This window comes from Mustela erminea, chromosome 15 (assembly GCF_009829155.1).
Source record: "Mustela erminea isolate mMusErm1 chromosome 15, mMusErm1.Pri, whole genome shotgun sequence".
Taxonomy (NCBI): domain Eukaryota; kingdom Metazoa; phylum Chordata; class Mammalia; order Carnivora; family Mustelidae; genus Mustela; species Mustela erminea.
The window spans coordinates 59,321,660-59,345,569 of NC_045628.1; the positions used below are offsets into that span (position 1 = coordinate 59,321,660).

Genomic DNA, 23,910 nt, shown 5'->3' on the forward strand with positions numbered 1-23,910 from the left:
TCTGCTTTTTGTTTTTGCCCTAGCCCCCTACCTTGTCACCAATACCTCACATTCCTCGAAGCCCTTACAAGTTTTCTAGTTCACCTTTACGGATTCCTGGGGGAAACATCTATATATCACCCCTGAAGAATCCATATAAAATTTCAGAAGGTGTGCCAACGCCAACAAAAATGACTCCAAGATCAAGGTTTGTGTTTTCTCTTTAGGGAAAGGGCAAAGAATAAGAGGGGATTATTTTGATCCAAGTACAAAAATATAAAGCTTTCTTCACTTAAAATATATTTATTTACATTAAGTAACATGATAGGAATTTGGTAGGTAAGAAAGATTATCTTTTTACTTAAGTGGGTTTGCAAGTTTAGTCTTCAGCTTTCCTGGGTGCTAGGGTTTGTTCTTTTGTGAACAAAGAACAATTTTTGTAGTAGGTTTAAAATCACTTTCATACTTTAGTAAGTAACCAGTCTGCTAAGTAAAGTAGATTACTTTTGGTTAAGAATTTTTATTCTCTAGCTTTACTGAATGTCCTGTAAACTCTGTGAACCTGTTTATCTTGCTTTGTTACAAAAATGTAGATGACTGATTAAATGTACATAACTGCAAATTAAGTCTTTAGAAGTCCATCCTTAATTCTGCCTGCAGCTTCCTTATATTACCTGGGGCAGGTGTCACTACTTCGGAAGGGTGCTGTGGATTAGGGAGATGATGAGTATGAAGCTGTTTTAAATTCCTAGATGAAAGTTTCTGTGCAACTACAAATCATTACATTATCTTCCACATCCAACCACAAGTGCTTTGTGACTTTGAAGTGCTTCCATTGCCTTATTATATGTTATCATGGGCTGTTTGAAAATGACTTTATTTGTACAGAGTGGTAGGCAGATTAGCTAGTACAGTTAAGGTAGTCTCATCTCCTTAAATTGTCAGCTCATAGAATTGTACTTAATGGGCAAGAAAAACAAAAGGGAGAAGGGGGAGATATTAGCCATCTAGAAAACATTTGTGTGCGGTGTTTAATTATATAAGTAATGCACACTCATGGTAAAAATTTGTAACTCTACAGGAAGAGAGAAAATAGAAACTAGTTGGCAAGTGATATAAATCCTCTTGTGCACCCCTGTACCATCTTTTATTTGCTGTTCTTATAGTATCTGTGTACAATATCTACAACTTATACTGTAAGTTGCTAAGATAATACATCATGTATATTTAATTTACACAGTCCCACATTGCCACATGAAAATGTGTACTTAGGTAATGATAATTGATCAGTATTATTCTTATGATATCTATTTACTGAACTTAGTGAAATCACTTCTCAGTTGAGGTCATATTCTCAAAATCTTGATCAATCATTGATCAGGCATTAAGAGAGCATCTTCACATTCTATTTATCAAGCATATTTAGGTATTCTGCTTAATCAAATATATATATATATTCTGCTTAATCAAATATATATATATATATATATATATATATATATATATTTGTCCACCTATCAAGGAATTGGAGTATAATAAGACCTATCTCCTAGTTCCATGTGCATATGATCATATCCTTGTTATGTGAAGCTAATACTGTTTTTCACATTTATTATAAAAACAAATTATATGGTTCACTCATGGCAACCATAGATTCAAAACCTATGATATATATACAAAAAATAAAGAGAAAGAGAGCCAAACAAACACTATAGAAACTCATCAATCCCAAAGAAAAAAGAACAAGAGAAGTGGAAAGAACAGAGAATAACTACAAAAACAACCAGAAAACAGGGGGAAAAATGGCATCAAGTACATACCTAACAATAATAACTTAAAAAATAATAATAACTTTAAATGTAAATGGCCTAAATGCTCCAGTCAAAAGATACAGGGTGGTGGAATGGATAAAAATACAAGACCCTTCTATATGCTGCTTATAAGAGATTCACCTTAGACATAGAGACACAAACAGACTGAAAGTAAAGGGATAGAAAACCATTTACCATGCAAATGGAAGCAAAAAAGAAGCCAGAGTAGCAACACTTAGATCAGACAATAGACTTTAAAACAAAGACTGTAACTAGAGACAAAGAAGAGTATTACATAATGATTAAAGGAGCACCCCAACAAGAGGATGTAACACTTGTAAGTATCTATATACCAAACACTAGAGCACCTGAATACATAAAGCACATATTAATGGAAATAAAGAGAGAAATTGATGGTAATACAATAATAGTGAGGGACTTTAACACCCCACTTACATCAATGGGTGTATGATTCTGGCAGGAAATCAATAAGGAAACAGTGTCTTTGAATGACACTTTGCAACAGGTAGACATAACAGATACATATAGCACATTCAATCCAAAACCAACAGAATACACATTATTCTCAAGTGCACACGGAACATTCTCCAGAAGGGATTACAAATGAGGCCACAAAACAGCTTCAATAAATTTCAGAAGATTGAAATCATTCCATGCATCTTTTCTGATTATATAGCAGTATGAAACTAGAAATAAAATGTAAGAAAAAAAATGGAAAAAACATGAGCATGTGGAGATTAATCAGTACGATACCATACAACCAGTGGGCCAACAGAGCAATCAAAGAAGAAACAAAAAATTCATGGAGAGAAATGAAAATGAAAACTAAATGGTCCAAACTCCTTCAGATGCAGTGAAAGCAGTTCTAAGAGGGAAATACATAGCAATAGAGCCCATAGCAAGAAACAAGAAAAAGCTCAAATAAACAGCGCCTTATACCTACAGGAACCAGAAAAAGAAGAACAAACAAAGCCCAAGTTGAGTAGAAAGGAATAATAAAGATCAGAGCAGAAATAAATGACATAAAGACTAAAAAAAAAAAAAAAAAAAAAAGTAGAAAAAATTTAATGAAACCAAGAGCTGGTTCTTTGAAAAGATAAACAAAATTGGTTATTCCTTAGTTAGACTCATCAAGAAAAAAAAGAGAAAGGACCCAAATAAAATTGGAAAGGAAAGAGAAGTAATAACTGGCACCACAGAATTACAAAGGATTACGAGACTACTGCAACAAATTGTATGCAAACAAATTGGACAAATTTATCCTGAATGGATGAGTTTCTAGAAATATAGAATTTTCCAAAACTGAATTAGGAAGAAATAGAAAAATCTGAACAGACTGATTTTTATTAATGAAATTGAATCAGTAATCAAAAAAATTACCAAAAAATAAACATCCAGGCCAGAATGCATTCACAGGTGAATTTTACCAGACATTTAAAAAAGAATTAATACCTATTCTCCTCAAACTATTCCAAAAAATAGAAGAGAAGGGAAACTTCCAAATGCATTTATAAGGCCAGCATTACCCTGATACCAAAACCAGAAAAACAACCCACAGAAAAAAGAAAACTACAAGCCAATGTCTGTGATGAACATAGATGGAAAAATCCTCAACAAAATTTTAGCAAACTGTATTCCACAATATATCAAAAATATCGTTCACCATGAGCAGGTAGAACTAATTCCAGGGGTGCAAGGGTGGTTCGATATTCACAAATGAGTCAATGTGATACACCACATCAAAAAAACAAAGGATAAAAATTATACGATCATCTCAATAGATGTAGAAAAAGCATTTGACAAAATGCATCATCGTTCATGATAAAAACTCTCAACAAAGGTTTACAGGGAACCTCCCTCAAGATAGTAAGGCCATATATGAAAAATGCACAACTAGCACCATATATCCCACATGATAACATCATAGTGAAAAAGTGAGAACTTCTTCTCTAAGATCAGGAATAAGACAAGGATTTTCACTCTTACTACTTTTATTTAACATAGTACTGAATGTCCCACCCATAGCAATCAGAGAAGAAAAAAAAAAAAAAAGAGGCATCCATATTGGTCAAGAAGAAGTTAAATTGTCACTATTTACGGATGACATGGTACTATACATAGAAAATCCTAAAGACTCCACCAAAAATCTACTAGAATAAATGAATTCAGTAAAGTTTCAGGATACAGAATTAATGTTCAGAAATCTATTGCATTTCTAGACACTAACACTGAAGTAGCAAAAAGAAAAATTAAGAAAACAACACCATTTACAATTGCACCAAAAAGAAGAAAATAACTAGGAATAAACTTAACCAAAGAGGCGAAAGACCTGTATCTGAAAACTATAAAACACTGATGAAAGAAATTGAAGATGTCACAAATAAATGCAAAGATACTCCATGTTCATGGATTGGAAGAATTAATATTGCTAAAATGTTCATGTTTCCCAAAGTAATCTACAGATTCATTGCAATCCCTATAAAATACCACCATCATTTTTCACAAACTAGAACAAATAATACTAAAATTTGTATGAAACCACAAAAGACCCCAAATAGCCAAAGCAGTCTTGAAAAAGAATAGAGATTATCACAATCCCAGGTTTACTAAAGAGTTGTAGTAATCAAAACAGCATGGTACTGGCATAAAAATAAACCACATAGATCCATGAAACAGAATATAGAGCCCAGAAATAAACTAATGATTATATGGCCAATTAATCTATGCCAAAGTGTAAGAGGGGAAAAGATAGTCTCTTTAATAAATGGTGCTAGGAACACTGGACAACTACATGTAAAAGAGTGAAAGTGGACCACCTTTTATTACCATACATGAAAATAAACTCAAAATGGATTAAAGATTTAAATGTGTGATTGGAAATCATAAGACCCTTAGAAGAGATCATAGGTAGTAATTTCTCTGACATCAACCATGGCAACATTTTTTTCTAGGTATGTCTTCTAAGGCAAGAGAAATAAAAGCAAAAATAAAAAGGAGAACTACATCAAAATGAAAAGCTTCTGCACAGCAAAGGAAGCCATCAACAAAATGAAAAGGCAGCCTAGTGAATGGGAGGAAATATTTGCAAACCACATATCTGATTAATTAATTTTCAAAATTTGTAAAGGACTCATATAACTCATTAACAAATAAACAATTAAAGGGTGAGCAGAAGATCTGAATAGATATTTTTCCAAAGAAGACATATGAATAGCAACATACAAATGAAAAGATGCTCAAAATCACTAATCATCAGGGGAATGCAAATCAAAACAATAGTGAGATATCACACCTATAGAATGACTAAAAAAGGACAAGAAATAAGTGTTATTGAGGATGTGGAGAAAAAGGAGCCCTCATACACTGTTGGTTGGAATGTAAATTGCTATACCCAACTATGGAAAACAGTCTGAAAATTCTTCAAAAACTTAGAAATACCATACGATCCAATAATTCCACTATTGGGTATTTATCCAAAGAAAATTTGACACTAATTTGAAAAGATATATGCACCCCTATGTTTACTGAAGCATTATTTGCAATATTTAAGATATGGAAGAACTCTAAGTGTCCACTGATGTATGAATGGATAAGAAAAATATGATTTATAATTATAGATACACATACATACATAGAAGGGGATATTACATAGTCATTAAAATGTATAAGATCATGCCATTTGAGATAACATGAATGGACCTAGAAGATATAATGCTAAGAGAAATAAGTCAGAGAAAAAAAATTCCAAGTGATTTCACTCAAGTAAAATCCAAAAACATTTTTTAAAAAAGAATAAACAAAAATCAGAATTAGACCTATCAATACAAAGAACAGACTGATGGTTGCCAAAGGGGAGGGAAGATCGGACAATATGGATGAAGGTTAGTGGGAGATACAGGCTTCCTATTATAGAATGAATAAGTCACGGGCAATAAAAGGTACAACATGAGTCGTGATACTAGTGATAATAGTCAGTGATACTGCAGTAGTGATGTATGGTGGCAGATGGTGGCTACCCTTGTGAGCACAACATAATATATAAACTTGTTGAATCACTGTGTTATACACCTGAAACTAATGTGACATTGTGTGTCAGCTATGCTCAAAAACAAAAAGAACATAAATTATTTGGTTCAAACAAGGACAGGCAGACTAGTCTAGGATATACGATAAGTAGAGATCTGAATTAGAATTCTGATTATTATTTAGATGTAACTTTTTGCCAATTGTTATGTGAATTTTTAATGAGGAAGTGTGAAATTTTAATTATTTATCAATTGATTTATGAAGAATTAAGTGTGAGTAAACTTAAAATTTTCCTTTACCTTCTTTAAATGTGGACAGTGGCAGAATATGTTCTTTCAGACATGAAATTCTTTAAAAAAAATCTGAGACCAGCCCAGTGCATGATTAGATTAGCACTGTTAGAGTAAGCCCCTAATTGTAATTTTGTTGTGGTTCTAGGGTAGAGCAGACTTTAGATTTGGTATGTCTAATAGCTCAAAATGATAAATGTTCATCTCTGCAAAGTTATATATGATCTTCATTATTAATTTGTGTTTTATCTTAACAGAATCTTAGTATCAATTGGTGAATCATTTGGGGTGAGTATTTTCTTTCTATGAAATATAAGGGAATGTACTGTAACTATAAAGAAATTGCAGATTTCTGTGACTTGAATTGACATATATATAATTCAACACCTCAGCAAGGCATGTTGCGTAGAATTTAGAAGATTAATAGCAGACTTATATTCAAATCAGATTTAATTTCAAGTTTTACTCATAATCAGTGAATTTCAAAGTGGTTTTCTAAACATCCTTCGAGATTATATAATATCTTACATATATTTTTCCAGGCCATCTGTTCCTTGTCACTTTAGCTTCTCCATGGAGCCACTCATTACTCACAAATGGTGTCTTGCTTCCCTCCGAGCAAGAAGAGAGAGAGGGAAAGTGGGAGGTACAGAGTAGAGCAAAATGAAATCAGTCTTTTTGTAACTAATATTAGATGTGATAATCCATCACTTTTGTCAGATTTTTGTCAGAAGCAAGGTAACACTAGGTCCCACCCACATACTCAGGGAAGAGAGGATTACATGAGTGTAAAAACTAGAAGATGAGGGTTAGCGAGACCCATTCTAGAGTCTGCCTATCCCACTCCCCCAAATATAACCAGAGAAAGATAATAGTTTGTATACTGAAAGAGCAAATGTTAACAAATATATTACAAATAGTAAATGCTGTGACATTTAGCTCAAGGTAGGCTGCAGCTGTCAGGTTTCACAAAGGACAAGTTGTGGGACAACATAAGAAGGTTTGGATCTGAATACATATAGAGTTAGTGGTCCTCAAACTCTTCTGCTTGCAATAGCCTCTAGAAGAATTGGGAAAATGTTATATGAACCTACATGTTTTAAAGCTGATAACTAAAAATCTTATCATAAATTTAATACATATACAGGAATTTAGTTTCATATTATATATGTGCTCTAAACATATTTCCATCAAAACCTGTTTTTGCATTTAATGTTTAGAAAATTACCTCATTTAGGGGTACTTAGTTGAGCATCTGACTCTTGATTTCTGCTCAGATCCTGATCTCATATCCTGATCTCAAAGATTGAGCCCCGTGTCAGGCTCCATACGCAGCTTGGAGTCTGCTTCAGATTCTCTCTCTTCTGATCCCTCTGCCCCTTCCCCTGCTCATGAGCACACACACTCTCTCTATAAAATAAGTAAGTAAATGAAAATCTTTAAAACAAAACAAAACACACACAAAAAAGAAAATTGCCTCATTTAATTTTTGGAAAAGAAAGATTAATTAGTAAAGCTAAATATCACTGTCAAATCAGTCAGTCAAGTCAGACCTAATTTCTACCAATAGTCTGGTTTCATTTTTTAGTTCAGATGAACAGGTTCATACACATCCCTGAGGTAATCCCCTCACTCCAATTCTAAAGTAGATAAATAAGAAATAGAATTTTTCTATGTGCTTGTCCTTGGATAAAATAAGTTATTACATCCCCTTTGATATTTATTACCAACGCTTTCTTTACTTTGCTGTGACAATATTCTCCCTCAAGAGATATAGATCTCAAATCATCTCTAGTAATAATGAATGGACTCGAAATCTTTTGATTTTTTATGTATAAAACTGTGAGTTAACATTTTAATAAATACTGTATCAGTAATGGTTTAAAATATATAAACTATATACTTGTCTACGTAATATTCCTAAAGTGAGTCCAAAATAATGATTGACTAGACATTTCACTTCTTACTAGATTCTTGTGTTATTCTCTCTGGTTATGCCCTCAAACAAACAACAAAACCCACAAGGTTCTAGAAAGCCATTCCAACTTTACATGCTTCTGAGAAGTAGTCCTGGTTTTCTGTGTGGTTCAGTTCCAAAAATGAGGAACCAGGAATTTCAGAGTGGTAGTCAGAGTTGTTGGAGGAAGGAGGGGAGCCTCATAGGGAGAGTCAGGAAGATATTTAATTGGAGCAGAGTTAGGTGTAGTTACTGATTCCAAGAATTTTCCATATCTCATTGGGTACATACACTAAAGCAGAAAATTAAAATGTATGTATGACCTCTGCCTGATTTTTGATACCCCTTAACTATAATTAAGGGTTGCTAACTATGAAATGCTGGCATTTAATGATTTAAAATAAAGAATTTTGTAATTTGTAGACTTCTGAGAAGTTCCAGAAAATAAATCAGATGGTGTGTAACAGCGACCGTGTGCTCAAAAGAAGTGCTGAAGGCAGCAACCCTCCTAAACCATTGAAAAAACTACGCTTTGATATTGAAGGATCAGATGAAGCAGATGGAAGGTAGGAATAGTTGTAGAATGTCTTTCAGTAGCTGAGCTGGTCATGTGGAGAAGCCAGAGCGCTGGCTCTGCTCCTAACTTCCACCAGACCCTTTTATACCAGTTTTATTTGGAAATTGTGAAGATTGCTTAAAAAAATACAAATGTATCCCAGAGTTAACACCATTGAAATCATATACCATCTACTGAAATTCAGTGAACATATCAGATAATAACAATCTGATCTTTTTTTGACCTTTTAAAACAAAGCCATTGATAAAATTTTGTTATGATTAACATTAGATTTTTAAATGCTTACCCTTGAAAAAAAACTACTGTGTTTTATAAGAATCACAGACAAAATGCAAAAGATTATAAATTTTTGATGGTTTGTATTTTTGATGGTTTATAAACCTCTGAAATTAAAAGCTACTCACTAAAATAAGAGTTTAAAATAAGTCATTGGAACCACCATAGTTATTGAAAATTTGAGTTTTGAACTTATGCATATATATATGAAATATCTTCCCTTTTTTAAATCTGCAGTAAACACATCCCAGGAGAGTCCAAATTTCAACAGAAACTGGCAGAAATGAGTAAGTACTTATCATCTCACCCTACATTAATGAAACCATGTTTGTATTGCAAAAAACCTTTTCGTGTTTTGAAGGAATAAATACATATAATTCCCTAAATTATCACTTAAAGTGTAATCCAATCAAGAATATAGTATTTACCCACAGACATTTGTGGATTAAATGTGTGATGCAAAATGAAATCTTTACCTTTTCTAAAATCTTTAGTGCAGGAATACTAAGAAGTGAAACCACATCTTCAGCATGAATGGCTATGGTTAGAAATACCTCAAGGGAGCAAAACTATAATGAGAAGCTCTTTAAGAGTGTTAGATATAGGGAAAGGGTTTATAAAATTAGCATATAGGAACATCATCTTCCTCATTTGAAAAATAACTTTTTATTCTATTATTGAACTTCTCTAATTTGTGAGTTTTAAAAACAATGTCAAACAAAAGTTTTCCATTACCAGAAATCAAAATTTTTATAAAGAGCGCCAGATCATTTTCCAAGTTATGCAGAGTGACATAGATTTGGAATGTTAAGGCGGATGGGATTCTATCCTAAGCTACCCTAAGTCTATAGAAGATTAACCCAAGTAGAATAGTTGGAAAGTACTTTCAGAAGAAGCAAACACGTACGGACTGCTCCCGGGTTATCCCAGGGGCAGAGCTGTGGTAGTGAGTGTGACGTTTGTTGATCGTCTGCTGACAGACCCATCGGCAGTATGAACAGCTTGTACTGGGAAGAAGACAAGTCTTTTGGAGACAATGAGGACTCAAACTCTTAGTCTAGGCTATAGGACTTATCGGTAAGAGCTATACCAGTTGAACGTTACTTTTTAAAAATCAGGGGCGTCTCTAAACATGTGCCCATAAATACGAAGTATTTAAAGTATAAAGTATTGGGGCACCTGGGTGGCTCAGTGGGTTAAAGCCTCTGCCTTCAGCCCAGGTCATGATCCCAGGGTCCTGGGATCGAGCCCCACATCGGGCTCTCCGGTTAGCGGGGAGCCTGCTTCCCTTCTTCTCTCTCTGCCTGCCTCTTTGCCTACTTGTGATCTCTGTCTGTCAAATAAATAAATAAAATCTTTAAAAAAAAATGTATAAAGTATTTAAAAGAATGCTTTTGATTTTTTAAAACCCTCTCTTTTTATGTATGTTCTTTTGAAGAAAATCAAACTAAATATACCAAGAGTTTAAATGTTTTGGTTATAAACAAATCTCTGTTTTGGATTTTACATTGACTGCTCTACTTCTGTTTGAGCTGTGAATTAGTCGGTGGCATTTCTGCTCAGTACATGAAAACAGACAAAAAGCTTTTGACCAAAATGAGGCCTTGAAAAGGAACATTTGGAAGCATTTTGAAGCTCACAAATACACATTTTTAAAGGAGCAGAAAGCCGTAAAGATGTTTCCTTAGAGGAGAGTTTAGTTGCTGTGTTGGGCCCATTTCCCAGCGTTGCACTTTGCCAGGTGGTGAATTTCAGATGCCAGGCTGGAGTTCAGGGTCTTTATGCGGCTGCAAATTGGAAAGAAGCAGCAGGAGTTTGAACCCCTAGAGCTAAGGAATTCTTCAGTTTTCTTCAAAGAATGACATTCGAAAAAGACCATCACACAGTGCTAGATTTCTCAGAGGGGGAAGACTTAGTATTAGTCTTTTCTTTCTTTCCAAGTGTGAATTTGTGCTTCTTTGAAATGAAGAGCTTCTTCCCACTACTAAAATCAAGTTAAGAATTTTTAAATAACTTGGGGCGCCTGGGTGGCTCAGTGGGTTAAGCCTCTGCCTTTGGCTCAAGTCATGGTCTCAGGGTCCTGGGATCCAGCTCTGCATAGGGCTGGGCTCTCTGCTCAGCAGGGAGCCTGCTTCCCTTCCTCTCTCTCTGCCTGCCTCTCTGCCTACTTGTGATCTCTGTCTGTCAAATAAACAAATAAAATCTTAAAAAAAAAAATTTTAAATAATTTAAAAGGTTTTTCTGGTTTTGTCTATATTATAATTAATACTGTACTTTTAAAATGTTCATATCGAAATCAAATGAGCCATGAGCTGATGTCTTTGCAAGGCATCTCCAAGCACAAGGGAATTGCTTGTGTTGAGAAGAATACCACTCACTTCAGCGATTGTTCTGGGCCAGCCCAGCATTCTGCTCTGCTGCAGGGCCACCCTCAACCTCGGCATCTCTGTAGAAGTGGTCTGCAAAGTTGGGCACCGTGAAGTGTATGAGGCCACCTTTTGGTACAGAGAGAAAACATTACAATCTCTATTTTTAGCTTATCTATTCACATTTGTTTGGGTTATGTGCGTTTTATAATTTAGACACAAACATAAATGGAATGCATATACACACACAAATTTAGTGGTACGTGCTTGGAAAAAATTAACATGATAAAAAATTTGGAAACCACTGCTTTGCCAGGCCTGGCACTCCATCGATTTGGCACGAGAATAACATTTATGGCAACCCTTTGTCAACCTTACCTAGTAGCACCATCAGTGCTATTAACATCTCTTCATCCTCTTTCCAGCATCTACCCGAACACGAATGCAGAAGCAAAAAATGAACGATAGCATGGATACCTCAAACAGGGAAGAAAAATGAGGGTCCCATGACCTCCGTGGGCACCGAGTACACCTCTGGCCTCATGGTCTCTCCCCGATCCCACTGTGTGACTCTCCCAGGTTCTGTTTACAGCCGCATTGAATACCTGTCTTCAGCTCTTCTGCTGGAATCCAGTGTGCGCACGCGCTTGCGCGGCGTGTGCGTGCAGGGGATTCCTAAGCCGCTTGCAATGTCATAGTAGAATATACTTGTTATTGCACAAGATTGAAAATCTTGTGCAAATACTGCCATTTAAAAAGTTGTAGCGGATGTTTCCATTTCCAAAGTATAATTGCTGTGCTCTACAAATGGGGAGGATGCCCTGGGAGTGGCGGGCCAAACAACCCGGGCCTGTTTGAGTACTTTGTCTTCTCTTGTGGCATGTATGTGATGTTTGCTATTATTTTTATTAATTTATATTTATATATTTTTTTTAATTTAACATGAATGCCCTTAGAATATGTGTCTTGTCTTCCAAATGCAATTTGGCTGACTACTCCCCCTTCACCCAAATGATCCTGAGCTCTTCTGCTAAAACAGATATTAGAAACTAGAAAAAAAATCACTAATTTTTACACATTAGATTTTAGTTTACTAATGGAATCTGATGTACTGTGTGCTTGTTTTTTAAATTTTAGTTTTTAAACACAAGCAGAAAACAAAGTATAAACAAATGATGTTGTCATACTACTGATACAGATTTCATACCTCAGGACTTGTAAGAATTTATTGATCCTTTTCTTCATCCAACTCATGCTTTAAAAATGAGGGTTATTAATAGTACTCTTGGTTTCTATACCATTCAGATCACTGAATTTATGAAGTAACCATATAGTACTTGGAAAATCAAGTGTTCAGCTAGAGCTTTGCTACAGAGGGCCCTAAGACAGTATATCCCAAGTGCACTTTCTAATGTTTCTGGGTCCTGAAGAATCAAGATATAAAACAATTTTATTCCACAAACAGACTGTTAACTATAGGAGCCTTAATTTTTCTTTCTTAGAGGTTTGTCTAATTGCATCTCAGCAATTATTCTGCCCTCCTAAATTTGGGAAGGGGTGTTTTCTCTGGAATTGTACATGTCTTCCATGTATCTTTTGAACTGGCAATTGTCTATTTATCTTTTTTTTCTTTTTAAGTCAGTATGGTCTAACACTGGCATATTCAAAGCCACATCATTTCTACTCCAAAATTGCAAGTAATCAAAGGTCTTTGGGTTAGGTATTCATGTTTCTATCTGGTTTTGTGCAAAAGCTTCAAATGAAAACAGCTGTGTTAGAAAAACAGGCATTTTCCCCCAACACCTAAAGGTGTATTTAAACTATCTTGTGTGATTAACTTATTTAGAGATGGTATAATTTAAAATAGGTGATATTTAAGGTAGCATCAGCTAGCTTTTAGGAAAATCACTTTGTCTAAACTCAGAGTTCTTTTTAAAAAGAAATCTGGTCTTATTTGTTAGAAAATGAAATTTTATTTTGTGCTCAGTTAAGTTTCAAACTTATTTTTGGCAGTTATAACAAGGCACTAGGAAGCTTTCTCCCATTTCCTCATTAATTTTTGCATGGATATCATAAAAATCCATTAGCTTTTAGGTCAAGGGCTACCATATTTCTGGATCTTTTGCTAATGAAAGTTCACATTAGTTAGTGCCAGAATTATAGAAACTTCAGAGATCTTGTATTGAGATTTCTTAAGTAAGGCTTCAGATACTGCTTTATCGCTTTTTTGTATTGGTTAAAACTGTACATTTAAAATTGCTATGTTACTATTTTCTACAATTAATAGTTTGTCTATTTTAAAATAAATTAGTTGCTAAGAGTCTTAATGGTCTGATGTATTCTTTGTATCAAGTGCCCTGATGTTCTCCTCTATATCTGAGTTCTCTCCTGGTGTCTTATCCATTCTTAACCTTTAATTGGCTTCATATGCTGATGATCCCCAAATTTATTTCTCCAGCCTGACCTCTTCATGGAGGTCAGAGCCCTCATAGCCAATAGAACTCTTGATTCTCACTCTCTTCCCCTCACCCCCTGAATTCTCAAAACAGAAACCAAAATCGAACAAAAGTACCTTGTTTCTACCCTAGTCTTTCCCCATTTTACCAGCCACTTACTTGGTCAAGCCAAAACCCTAAGAGTCACTTATCTGCTCTTGTTGAGGTCACCATTTTAGACGTCTAACTGGTCTTCATGTTCCCTCTCTTTCTACTTTACCTTTCAACTTAAGAGCAAAAATGACCCCTTTAAATTATAAATTGATTCACATTGCTACTCCGGTATTCAAACTTCTTCTCATGGCCTGGGAAGTGGCCTCTCTCTGCTTTTGCATCCTCCTCTCATGCTACTTTCTTCCCGCTCACTGTGCCTTAGCCACACTGACCTTCCCTCTCATAATACCAACGCTCTCCCTACCTCAGGCTTTTCTACTTGCTGTTCCTTCTGTCTGCAGTGCTCTCCCCTGAGAATTTTGCACAGGTGGTTCTTTCCTTTCAGAGCTTATCAGCTCAGAGGCCTGCCTTGACCACACAAGCTAAAACCCTTACTCCGTATCGTCATGTTACTCTCCTTCAAAAATGTAACAGCATTTATCACCATCAGAAATTGCCTTGTTTAACATGCCTGTTGCCTGTCTATTCATCCCTGCATCAGTCTCCCTCCTCGGATGGGAAGCATCCATCTGGTTGGTCTTAGAGCTCTAGCATCTAGAAGAAGCCCATATGTAATCCAAAAGAAAAAAAAGAATGTAATTTGCATATTTTTCCAAGTATATGGGAACAAATCATATTCTTTTTCTAATATGTCACGTACTGAGTACCTACTGTGTTCCAGGCACAGCACTATGTGTGAGGGATACAGCAATGAATAAACAAACCTAAGATCCCCATCTCTATGGAGCTTCCCAAATGATTGTAGTTTCAGGGATGGGAGCAAGTGAATAAATAAATAATAGCGTGTCTGATTGTATTAAGCACTGTGCAGAAAAGCATAGCAAAAAGGATAGGGAGTGCTGATCAGAAAGGAATTTAAGAATGTAAAATAGAGTGGTCAGGGAAAGACTCCCCGAAATGATCTTTGAGCAAAGCCTGGAAAAGGCCAGGAGTACGTTTTCAATGATGGGAAAACAGTCCACAGAGCAGAAAAGTCAGTTGCCTAGCGGTGGGACCATGCCTGGGTGCTTGAGGAACCATAAGGTGTCAGAGAAACATGGACAGCTGTGGGAGAAGGAATGGGGAAGCAAGAATCTCTGTTCATCTCATGCAAAGTTTATATATTAAAGGCCTTTCCTCCCAGACATCCCATATATATGTAGATATCACACGTCTGCTGTCTTTTATTTGCAATTCTGAGATCTAAAAAGCTTAATAACCCAAGTCTGTGTGTTTGGTGATAAAAGTCATGTGATATCAAAAGCATATCTATGACATAGAACTGTTTATAGCCTTTATCCCACTCAGTAGGAATATTCTTGTTTGACTACAAAAATATTAATACATTGATTTTGGGAATCTAACCGAGGCCCTTACTTAGGTATTACATATTATGTGGTTTATGTACCATATGTACTAAACTCAAAAAAAAAAAAAAAAAAAAAAGTATGAGATGTATCTGGTACCAAGGAGTTCTCAAAAACAGGGTGGAAAGTGAAATTCTCTCCTCTCAGAACAGCAGCCTCTTTGTTCCCGAAGAAAGAAGGGCAAAGAACCTAGAGCAGGAAAAGCAGCAAGCATACCTCAGCAGACTGTATTTATGTTGGATGGGAATCTTACATGAAATGCATCTCTTAGGGCAAGGCGAAATCAAGAAGCCTTTATAACACTAGAGGTTTTTAGTCTGGATGATAGAAAATTAATCGCTCCCAGAGATGTAACATTCTAGCAGTTATAGCTCTTTACAATAAAAAGGACAAGTTCAAATTCATTTATTTATTTACTTCTCATTATAGTTTGCTGGTGCAAATGGGGGAGAAAAACCCTATGTCCTAGTTCTATTACCATCTGGATGATTTCACAGAAACTTGCCTGTCAAAGCATATTTTTGTTCCTCATTTTTGGGCTAGCGTCCATGGCATTAGTAATGATTCATTCAGTAGAATTTTCCTTTGGACTAAATATGTACTTTACGGGACAACAGGAAAACTTGCCTTTAGGAATAGCAAATTTGTACCACGTGTATAGCATCTTACAAATAAATATATCTTGGCAACAGTGTATAATGTCTGAATGGAATTAAAACAAGCTCTTTTAATGTGAAGCTGGGTATTTTTGGAAATCTTTTTCTGTATTTGTTATTTTGGGAGTATGCTTATATACTAGCTTTGGCATATAAGATAATGACAATTTAATATGAAAATTAAATTTATGCCACAGACCAAACTCACTTATTTCCTCAACAGAAAATGTCATGATTTCAATGGAATTTAGTGAGAGAAAATCAGTATGGTTTATGTCTTTATGCCTTGGCAAAGACTGAATTAAAAATAACAGGTATGATTTTTCATTTTTCTTTGCAATTTTCCCAACCTGTCTGTTGTAATAATAGCATGGGGAGGGCTAATAAAATAGACCAAAAAAACCCAAAACAAAACAAGACTATGTAGTTTATAATTGTTTCATTATCACTGGTCAGGAATCCTGCTTCTAAGTAAAAATCATGTTTGGTCCAGAATAACTGGCAATTTCTTCAGGTCTCAGCTGAAGAACATTAACCTTTTGTTTTAAAAGGTTGTTTTGTTGTTTTGTTTATCTTCATAAACCTCTACCAACAAGACAACAGTATTCTTACAAAATCTTAACCCTTCTCTGTGTAAACTGCATAGGAATTATACTAGAAGCACTTAATGATTGTGAACTTCCTTGTGTGAGCAGGAGGAAACAAAATTTAAGGATACAAAAATCTAAGATGAATTTATGTAAAGGATTCATTAATCTCTGGTGCAGTGTCATTATGAAAAGTATACCTTTCCTTCACATATCCCTAACTGAACAGCAAGGTTTCTGAGGCTCTACAAACACTCATCTGTTAGAAAGTGTTGTGATCCTTCCTATAGGAGTGTGGATGGCAAGCCTATCCTCAAAGACCAGAGAAAAAGGAATGTATTTTTCAGGGATATATCCACAGGACTCAACTGCCATCTTTCAGCTGGCCTATTTAGCACTTTCTTGTTTGGAATCCCAGATTTTAAGGGTTAAATGGTGATTTTCATACTTGGCTAAACATCAGAATTACTTGGGGAGCTTTTCAAATGTACTGAATTACAGTCCTTAAATCTATATTTTGTAGATGTTCCATTGATTGTTCTGCTGTACACTGAGATAAAGAAGAACTGAGAGATATCACAGTGCAAGCCTTCACATAGCAGAGCTTAGGAAATCTGGGTAAAAGTCCATGCAACCCTTCTGAGGAACTGGTCCTCTGGGAGCACAGCCTTGACCCACTGTGGCACTCTGTAAAGAGCAGGCCATTTTTCATGCCTAAATAATGCACCTGTTCCCTTTGAGTGTTCAATTTTTTTTTCTGAAATCTTATTTATTTATTTGACAGAGAGACAGAGAACACGAGCAGAGTAAGGAGCAGAGTAAGAGGGAGAAGCAGACTGCCCCCTAACCCCGAGCAGGGAGCCTAATGCAGGACTCGATCCCAGGACCCTGGGATCATGACCTCAGCTGAAGGCAGATGCTTAACCAACTGAGTCACCCAGGCGCCTTGAGTGTTCCAATTTTTACATAAAATTATTTCATAAAAGAAAGAGGCATCAAGAAGTTTCAGAAGACCCTGTCAAAAATAGACAAGAAAGGAAGAGGTTTTGGAAGCGCTTATGAGGATGTAAAGGCATCAGTCATTGGCAGCTGGCACAGGAGGGTGAGTGGGGAGAGTCAGCTCTACAGTCTGCAGCTGTCCAATTGCCCAAGCCGATAGCTGTGGCCAATCCCATGTCTGGATGTTTCTTTGATAGATAAAATAGCACTTCTATCAAATAATGAAAACAAATGGTATATACGGCTTTAAAAAACAAATAGCTGAAGACTATATAATTCCAAAAACAGATTGGACAACTAGAGACTTCTAGGCCACTCTGCCTCTAACAGCTAAGGTCTGCAAAAACAGATAAAAAGAAACTAAGGATTCAAAAGTGACCTCACTGGGGTACCTGGGTGGCCCAGTCCATTCAGTGTCTGCATTTGGCTCAGGTCATGATCCCAGAGTCCCGGGATCAAGCCCCATGTGGTCAGGCTCCCTGCTCAGCGGAGAGTCTGTTTCTCCCTCTCCCTCTGCCTCTCTGCCCGCTTGTGTGTTCATATGTGCTCTCTCTCAAATAAATAAAATCTTTAAAAACAAAAACAACAAAAAAGTGACCTCACCAATAAAGAACAGTCACATTCAATAATATGCACAGTATTTTGTTGTTTATGTGCCATCTAGGTTTTAGGATGGGCTTTGCTATGACCTTATCTGAGTAGCTGCTTCCAAAAGTAAGCTTTTATTGAATGGATTTTTGTAAACTTAAGTGGTCAGGTTGATATAATTTTGCTGCTGCTTAGGGACTAAAAAAAAAACAAACACATATTTGTCTTATTATCTCCAAATAAGCACTTTATTATCAAATAGTTCAGCATCAGAACAAGGTTTCTAATTCCAAAAGAGTTTTCTTTACATAATATATTGAGAAACACATATCATATTGTGAAACACATATTAGAGGGACCTGACACTACTTCCTACATCCTGTTCCAGTTTCTCTCTTGCAGTTGGGCAACTTGTTTTGATCTAAAAAGTATAAATTTATCTCATTCTTGTTAATGCTGTCCATGAAATATGAGTTCCTTTTCAGCTAGCACTTTATAATTTTTTTGTGCCAGGTTAAGAGAACTGTTTTATAGTGACATAAAAGTCAACTACAAGAGAAACACAGAATCATTTTCACTTACATAAGCAAATCTCTCTTAACACAAAAGGAAAAGACATAATGCAATTATGTAAGGCAGATAAGCCCAGAAATAACATTCATTCAGAGACAGTACTTCATATTCAATAATCCCATATGAGAAATTAATGACTCAGAGTAAAAAGAAAATTAAAATTAGCCCTTGGGACTTTGACAATTAAATTGCCAAGGCTGTTTGTGAATTCTAATTAATGTTCGATGTTAGCCACGATGACTCAGAACCAGTTAACAGAAGAACATGACCCTCAGATGTTACAGGCTGTTTAAAATTTATTTTTGTGCAAGTTACTCCTTCATCTGGTATCCCACATATAAAGCTGTTCTCAGGCATCCTTCAGATTTATAAGAAATTAACTGAGTGCCTACTTAGTATGCAGGGCGCCGTGCTGGGTGCTGACAGTGTGGTATGACAGCATTCCTTGTCAAGCTCTCTATGTGATATCAGCCTTTGGAAGAATGGAAATTTGGCCAGAATAGCATATAGTTAGACCGATATACCAAAAGTGTCCCAACTTAAGTGACTCAAAAGAGGAAATGGTAAATAAGACGTTTCCGTTGTTGTTTTTTTTTTTCTTTCTTTCTTTCCTTTAGCTTAGTCACATCTGATCAGAAAGCACTGAATGCTTTCTGCCGTCAACTTCAGATTTCAGCTGATGGGGCAGACTGACCACTGCCGCCTTTTGATAGAATGTAAGTATTCGGTCAAGTGTAGCTCATCATAAATACTATTAAGGAGAAGTTATTCTCTGGCTGTTGCAGGGAAAAATGGAAATGCTAAAAATTCTTTCTTGCAGGTGGGGATCAATTTTTAAAGGCTCCAACTCTGCTTGCCTTGCTGATGAAGTTCTTGAGAAGATCATGGTCCATTTCCGCAAAGCCCGAAGTCTGTGTTACTACAGTCAAATGGTTTATGCAAAACCTGAAGCAGAATTCTTCTAAATCCTAGGAATAACAACAAAAAATGTTTTAACAAATTTGTATATCCCAAGGCAATGCAACATCACATGAAAATTCCTAAGACACAGGAAGGAAAAGGATTTGAGAGCCAAGAGGAAAAAATGTTGGTACAGCTGTACCTAAAGAATAGTTCTAAAACTATACAGCTAATGTGAATCTATGCTTTCAAAAATTTTACACGGGGTAAAATATTCAAGCTCCTTCATGCCAACCCACACAAAGTATCTTTTTCTTCTCAGGTAACTATGTGTATGAATTCTGTACCTTTCTCTTGTGACAGTATTTGCATTGTTCATCCCACTTTCAGTATTTGTTAAAATACCCCACTTTTATATTCCCCTATAGGATCTGAAATGTTTCTACCTGAAAAGAGTTTCTCCTATGTGTTAGGCACTATCCTCAGAGCTAGGCATAAGGTTATGAGTGAAACAAAGTCATTGCTATTCCTCAAGGAGCTTACTTTGTAGAACACAGAGGGCCGGAAGGTAACCATACAGATAATTCACACAAATAGGGACTACGAAGAAGCCTTGAAAATGAAGCCTCGTTCAGGTGGAAATACTGCCCACTGCCCCATCACTTGAGAGAGCGCACCAGCCCCCAGGATTCTCCCCATGACTTTGAAAAACCTGAGCAAAGACTGTGTATAGACACTGCCTAGCCATGAAGCATTTTGCAGGTTTGAAGTGTCCAATATGTGATTAGGTTGGTGAAAGACATTCACTACACTTTAAAATGTGAAGGTTTCAAGGTGGGTTAAGATTTTGTAAAATGTTAACTGAAAAAAATCCAGTGTTTAGAGCCATCTACACCATGTGACCCAGGGAAAAACAGAAGGAGCTATATAAAAATGTTAATATTCTCTGACTCATGAGTCATCTCCATCCTCATACTTTTTAGATTTTCCAAATTTTCTTTAATCTTATTTATTTATATAAGCAGAAAAGAAGTTATAACCTTTTTTTCTGCCCACCACTAAATGTTCCTGTTTTTTTGACCAAAGGAGAGGATATCCTTATAACAAAAGGAAATCGACTGCAAGAAGTATGGCCTGCTTCCTAAAGATTTAGCTCTAAGACAGGTTTTCTTTCCTTTCTTTATTATCAAAACAATACACAGGCACTGTAGAAAGTTCAGAAAAAACAAGCAAAGATAGGAAATAAAATCATCCATAATCCCACCATTCAAAGATGACTTTTGATGGTCTTTTTTTTCTATGTAGATAATGAATCTCAGTGTTTTTAAATTCAGCTACTTATGCATTTAAAAAAAGGGGGGGCATCATTTTTTAATTAATGATACATTGGAGTAGCTGTATAATTTTATAGTATTAACATTCTACAGTTGAAACAATCCTCCACTGTTCCTATTGGCTTTTTCTAATTTTTTAAAATTATAAACAGTGCTGCAATAAACATCTTTGAAGCTAAGTCTCCATCCGAATCCATGATCACTTCCCTATGATAAATTCCTACAAGGGGATTCCTTAAAGAATTGAATGCTTAAGGCTCACTCTCGGTACATTTGGTACCGATCATGCCTCACACGGCTACCCCAGTTCACAGCCTCAGCGGCCATTCAGCAGAACGCCAGTCCTCCTGAGCCTGCATTACCTCTAAGAATATGTTTATCGGTGGCACAGGTGAAAAATTATACCTTATTTTCACTTATACTTTCCATTTATCTATAAACCCATTTTGTTCTTTGGTCCATTCACTTCCATCAAACTGCTCATGTTTTCTTTTTGTTTTCCAAGAACTACGCATTAACTATGGTAAACGTTCTTCACGACATGTTGCAGATATTTTCCCCAGTGTATCATTTACTTTCTCTTTTTTTTTGGTGATATTTTTGATGTATAGACTTTTTTTTTTTCTTCCTGAAATCAGATTTATCAATCCTTTCCTTTATGGGAGCGCTACCCTAACAATATATAAATGTTCACTTTTTCTGGTACTTCTGGTTACTTCACTTGTTTACATTGAATCTTTGATCTCTCAGAGTTGATTATATTTAATGTATGGACCAAACACCTAACATCTTCCCAGAAGGTCAGCTAGTTGAAAGCATGATTTTCTGACCTGAGCATCATACTTCACGGCGGCCGAAAGCAGTGCGATGGCATTCTCCTCACAGATTCCTTGCTTGATAGTTTGCTGGCAGAGCTTTTTCAAACGATTTTCTCTATAAAATGTAGCCAAATCTAGCAACCCTGGTGGGAAGAGATGTTTATTAGGGGGAGTGATTTCAAGCATCCGGCTTAAACTCAGAGTTTACTTGAATATAATCCTTGGGGAAGAACTGCGTAGGTACAGACAGATGCCGACTTACATCCTGAGAGTGGCTCCACCGGGAACGCAGCCGAACGGAGAAAATACAATACCCAAACAAGTAGCAATGGAAAAGCTGGAGCACAGTGAAAATGGCTTAAATGTTTTTCCTAGAAAGGCTGCTAGGGATGTCCTTCTCCCTGCATCATGACTTGTCCTCCTGGGTCACTTCCCTCAGCACATACAAATGCTGAAACAGTGCCCATAATTTTACAAAAGAAAAAAGAGAAACCTTTCCTGGTTATGTGTGTGCCTCCCATCAGTCTCCATTTCTCTACAAATCCTGACAGACCTCCTCTCTTGCTGCCTCCATGTTCTCACTTCCCATTCTCCCCCTATGCCATTCTAGCACAATCCCACCCCCTCCATGCCCCAATGCCACAAATGCTTCCATGGACCCAGACCCAAGGGGCTGTTCCCCAGTTTCATTTACTCAACATTTACACAGAATTCCATGTGGTTGGTGACACTCATCTTCTTGAAACACTGTTACTTGCTGGTGTTTTTCTTCTCCCTATTTCTCTTCGGTCTCTTGGCAGGGCCATTCTCCCTAACTTCCCAATGTTTGAGTGCCCCAGGGTTCAAGTCTCAGTGACCTCCAGCACCAACCTCCTGACCCCCAGCTTAAAATACCATTTCATACATACTGATGATGCCAGCTGCAGTCTCTGTAGTCTCTCTGTCACCTACTTTCACATCAGTCACAGTAGAGTGGGAAACCTGTGTAAGCCAAGGATATGGCTCTCTAAATCCATGAGACCATTTTTTACTAGTATCCGGGATTTCATCAATCTGACAACATCAACTATTTCTCCATCTCTCTGCTACTGAGTTGTGTGTATGTGTGAGGAATGGGCTGGAAACCTGTTTTCGTTGTAATGTGACCAGTACTATCAAAATTACAGAAGAAGTGCTAAGTGCCCATGGAGGAACTGAAATCTTTTGGAATCATGGGAGCTATGATGGCTTTACTGTTTTTGGTCAGTTCTCCAAAACTCCCAAATTCCTATCTATAGCCCCACAGCCTCCTGAACTTCAGAATCACGAAAATGCTGCCCTCAGAGAAGACCCTGCCCTGCGTCCCCATTCAATACAGCCTGGATCTGCACCTTTTCCCAGTACAATCCTCCCCACGGTGGCCAGGAAGCCGGGCATCCACTCCTAGACCTCGCTTAGGTTACCAGGAACTCTGGAATTCCCTACATAACTGGCCCCGAGGCCACAGAGGTGGATATTTCCTCCCCTCCAGACCATGCCACCAGTGCAGATGCCCAGTCCAAGGGTAGCCCAGGATGGGGGTGGAGGGGGCTTGTACATGCCCGCTGGGAGGCCCACACCCGCCTTGCAATGCCTCCACGTTCTCACTTGGAGGTTGTAGCTGGTGGTGGGTAAAGAAAGATGGCAGGTGGCAAGCTAGAGGCCTGGATCTGTCCTTCCTGTGTATTCCCATAAGGAACTCTAAGGAGTCCTAAAATTCTAAATTCCAACTAAAACTCAAGCCTGGCCTTTCAGTTCTCAATGAAGGTGTATTTTTCCAAGTACGAGGATTGAACATATTTCATCTGAAAGATATAACTCTGAATTTTTAGACAAATGTACAAGGGCCTTTATCTGGACTCTCATCCAGGGCCCTGCAAATGCTGGGAGTGGGCCTCTAAAGTAACTGCTGTGCACATGTCTAAGAAGCAACTCAAACTCCTTTGACCTTTTCAAACTCAAGGGCAAAACCTGTCACTTTCCATCTTCCTCATATTAGTAAATGATAAATTCCATTAGCCCAGCTACTCAGGCCAAATACCTTAGAGCAGTGATCTTTCTCTCTTTTCCTCACACCCTACATGCCTTCCATGAGCAAAGCCCATCAGCTTCATCTTTA

General features: G+C 36.8%; 2 protein-coding genes and 1 long non-coding RNA gene across 9 annotated transcripts in view; 2 read left to right on the forward strand and 1 right to left on the reverse strand.

The window, feature by feature from the left end:
- Positions 1 to 13,630, forward strand: part of RB1 (RB transcriptional corepressor 1) — a 157,994-nt gene extending 144,364 nt beyond the window's left edge. For both annotated transcript variants that reach the window (XM_032315032.1, XM_032315033.1), the window contains 5 exons: positions 24 to 187; positions 6,385 to 6,415; positions 8,508 to 8,650; positions 9,175 to 9,224; positions 11,729 to 13,630. In XM_032315032.1, coding sequence (XP_032170923.1) covers positions 24 to 187; positions 6,385 to 6,415; positions 8,508 to 8,650; positions 9,175 to 9,224; positions 11,729 to 11,802 — 462 coding nt within the window. In that variant the 3' untranslated portion in view covers positions 11,803 to 13,630. The remainder of the gene's footprint in view (positions 1 to 23; positions 188 to 6,384; positions 6,416 to 8,507; positions 8,651 to 9,174; positions 9,225 to 11,728) is intronic.
- A 4,742-nt stretch (positions 13,631 to 18,372) lies between these two features.
- The window catches only part of RCBTB2 (RCC1 and BTB domain containing protein 2), a 43,528-nt gene continuing 37,990 nt past the window's right edge, over positions 18,373 to 23,910 (reverse strand). For all 6 annotated transcript variants that reach the window (XM_032314677.1, XM_032314676.1, XM_032314674.1 and 3 more), the window contains 2 exons: positions 21,786 to 21,916; positions 18,373 to 19,689 (listed from right to left, as the gene is read on the reverse strand). In XM_032314677.1, the coding sequence (XP_032170568.1) occupies positions 19,549 to 19,689; positions 21,786 to 21,916 (272 nt within the window). In that variant the 3' untranslated portion in view covers positions 18,373 to 19,548. The remainder of the gene's footprint in view (positions 19,690 to 21,785; positions 21,917 to 23,910) is intronic.
- Positions 19,689 to 20,970, forward strand: LOC116574146. The gene is made up of 2 exons (XR_004279129.1): positions 19,689 to 19,943; positions 20,050 to 20,970. It is a non-coding gene; the product is annotated as an uncharacterized LOC116574146 (long non-coding RNA).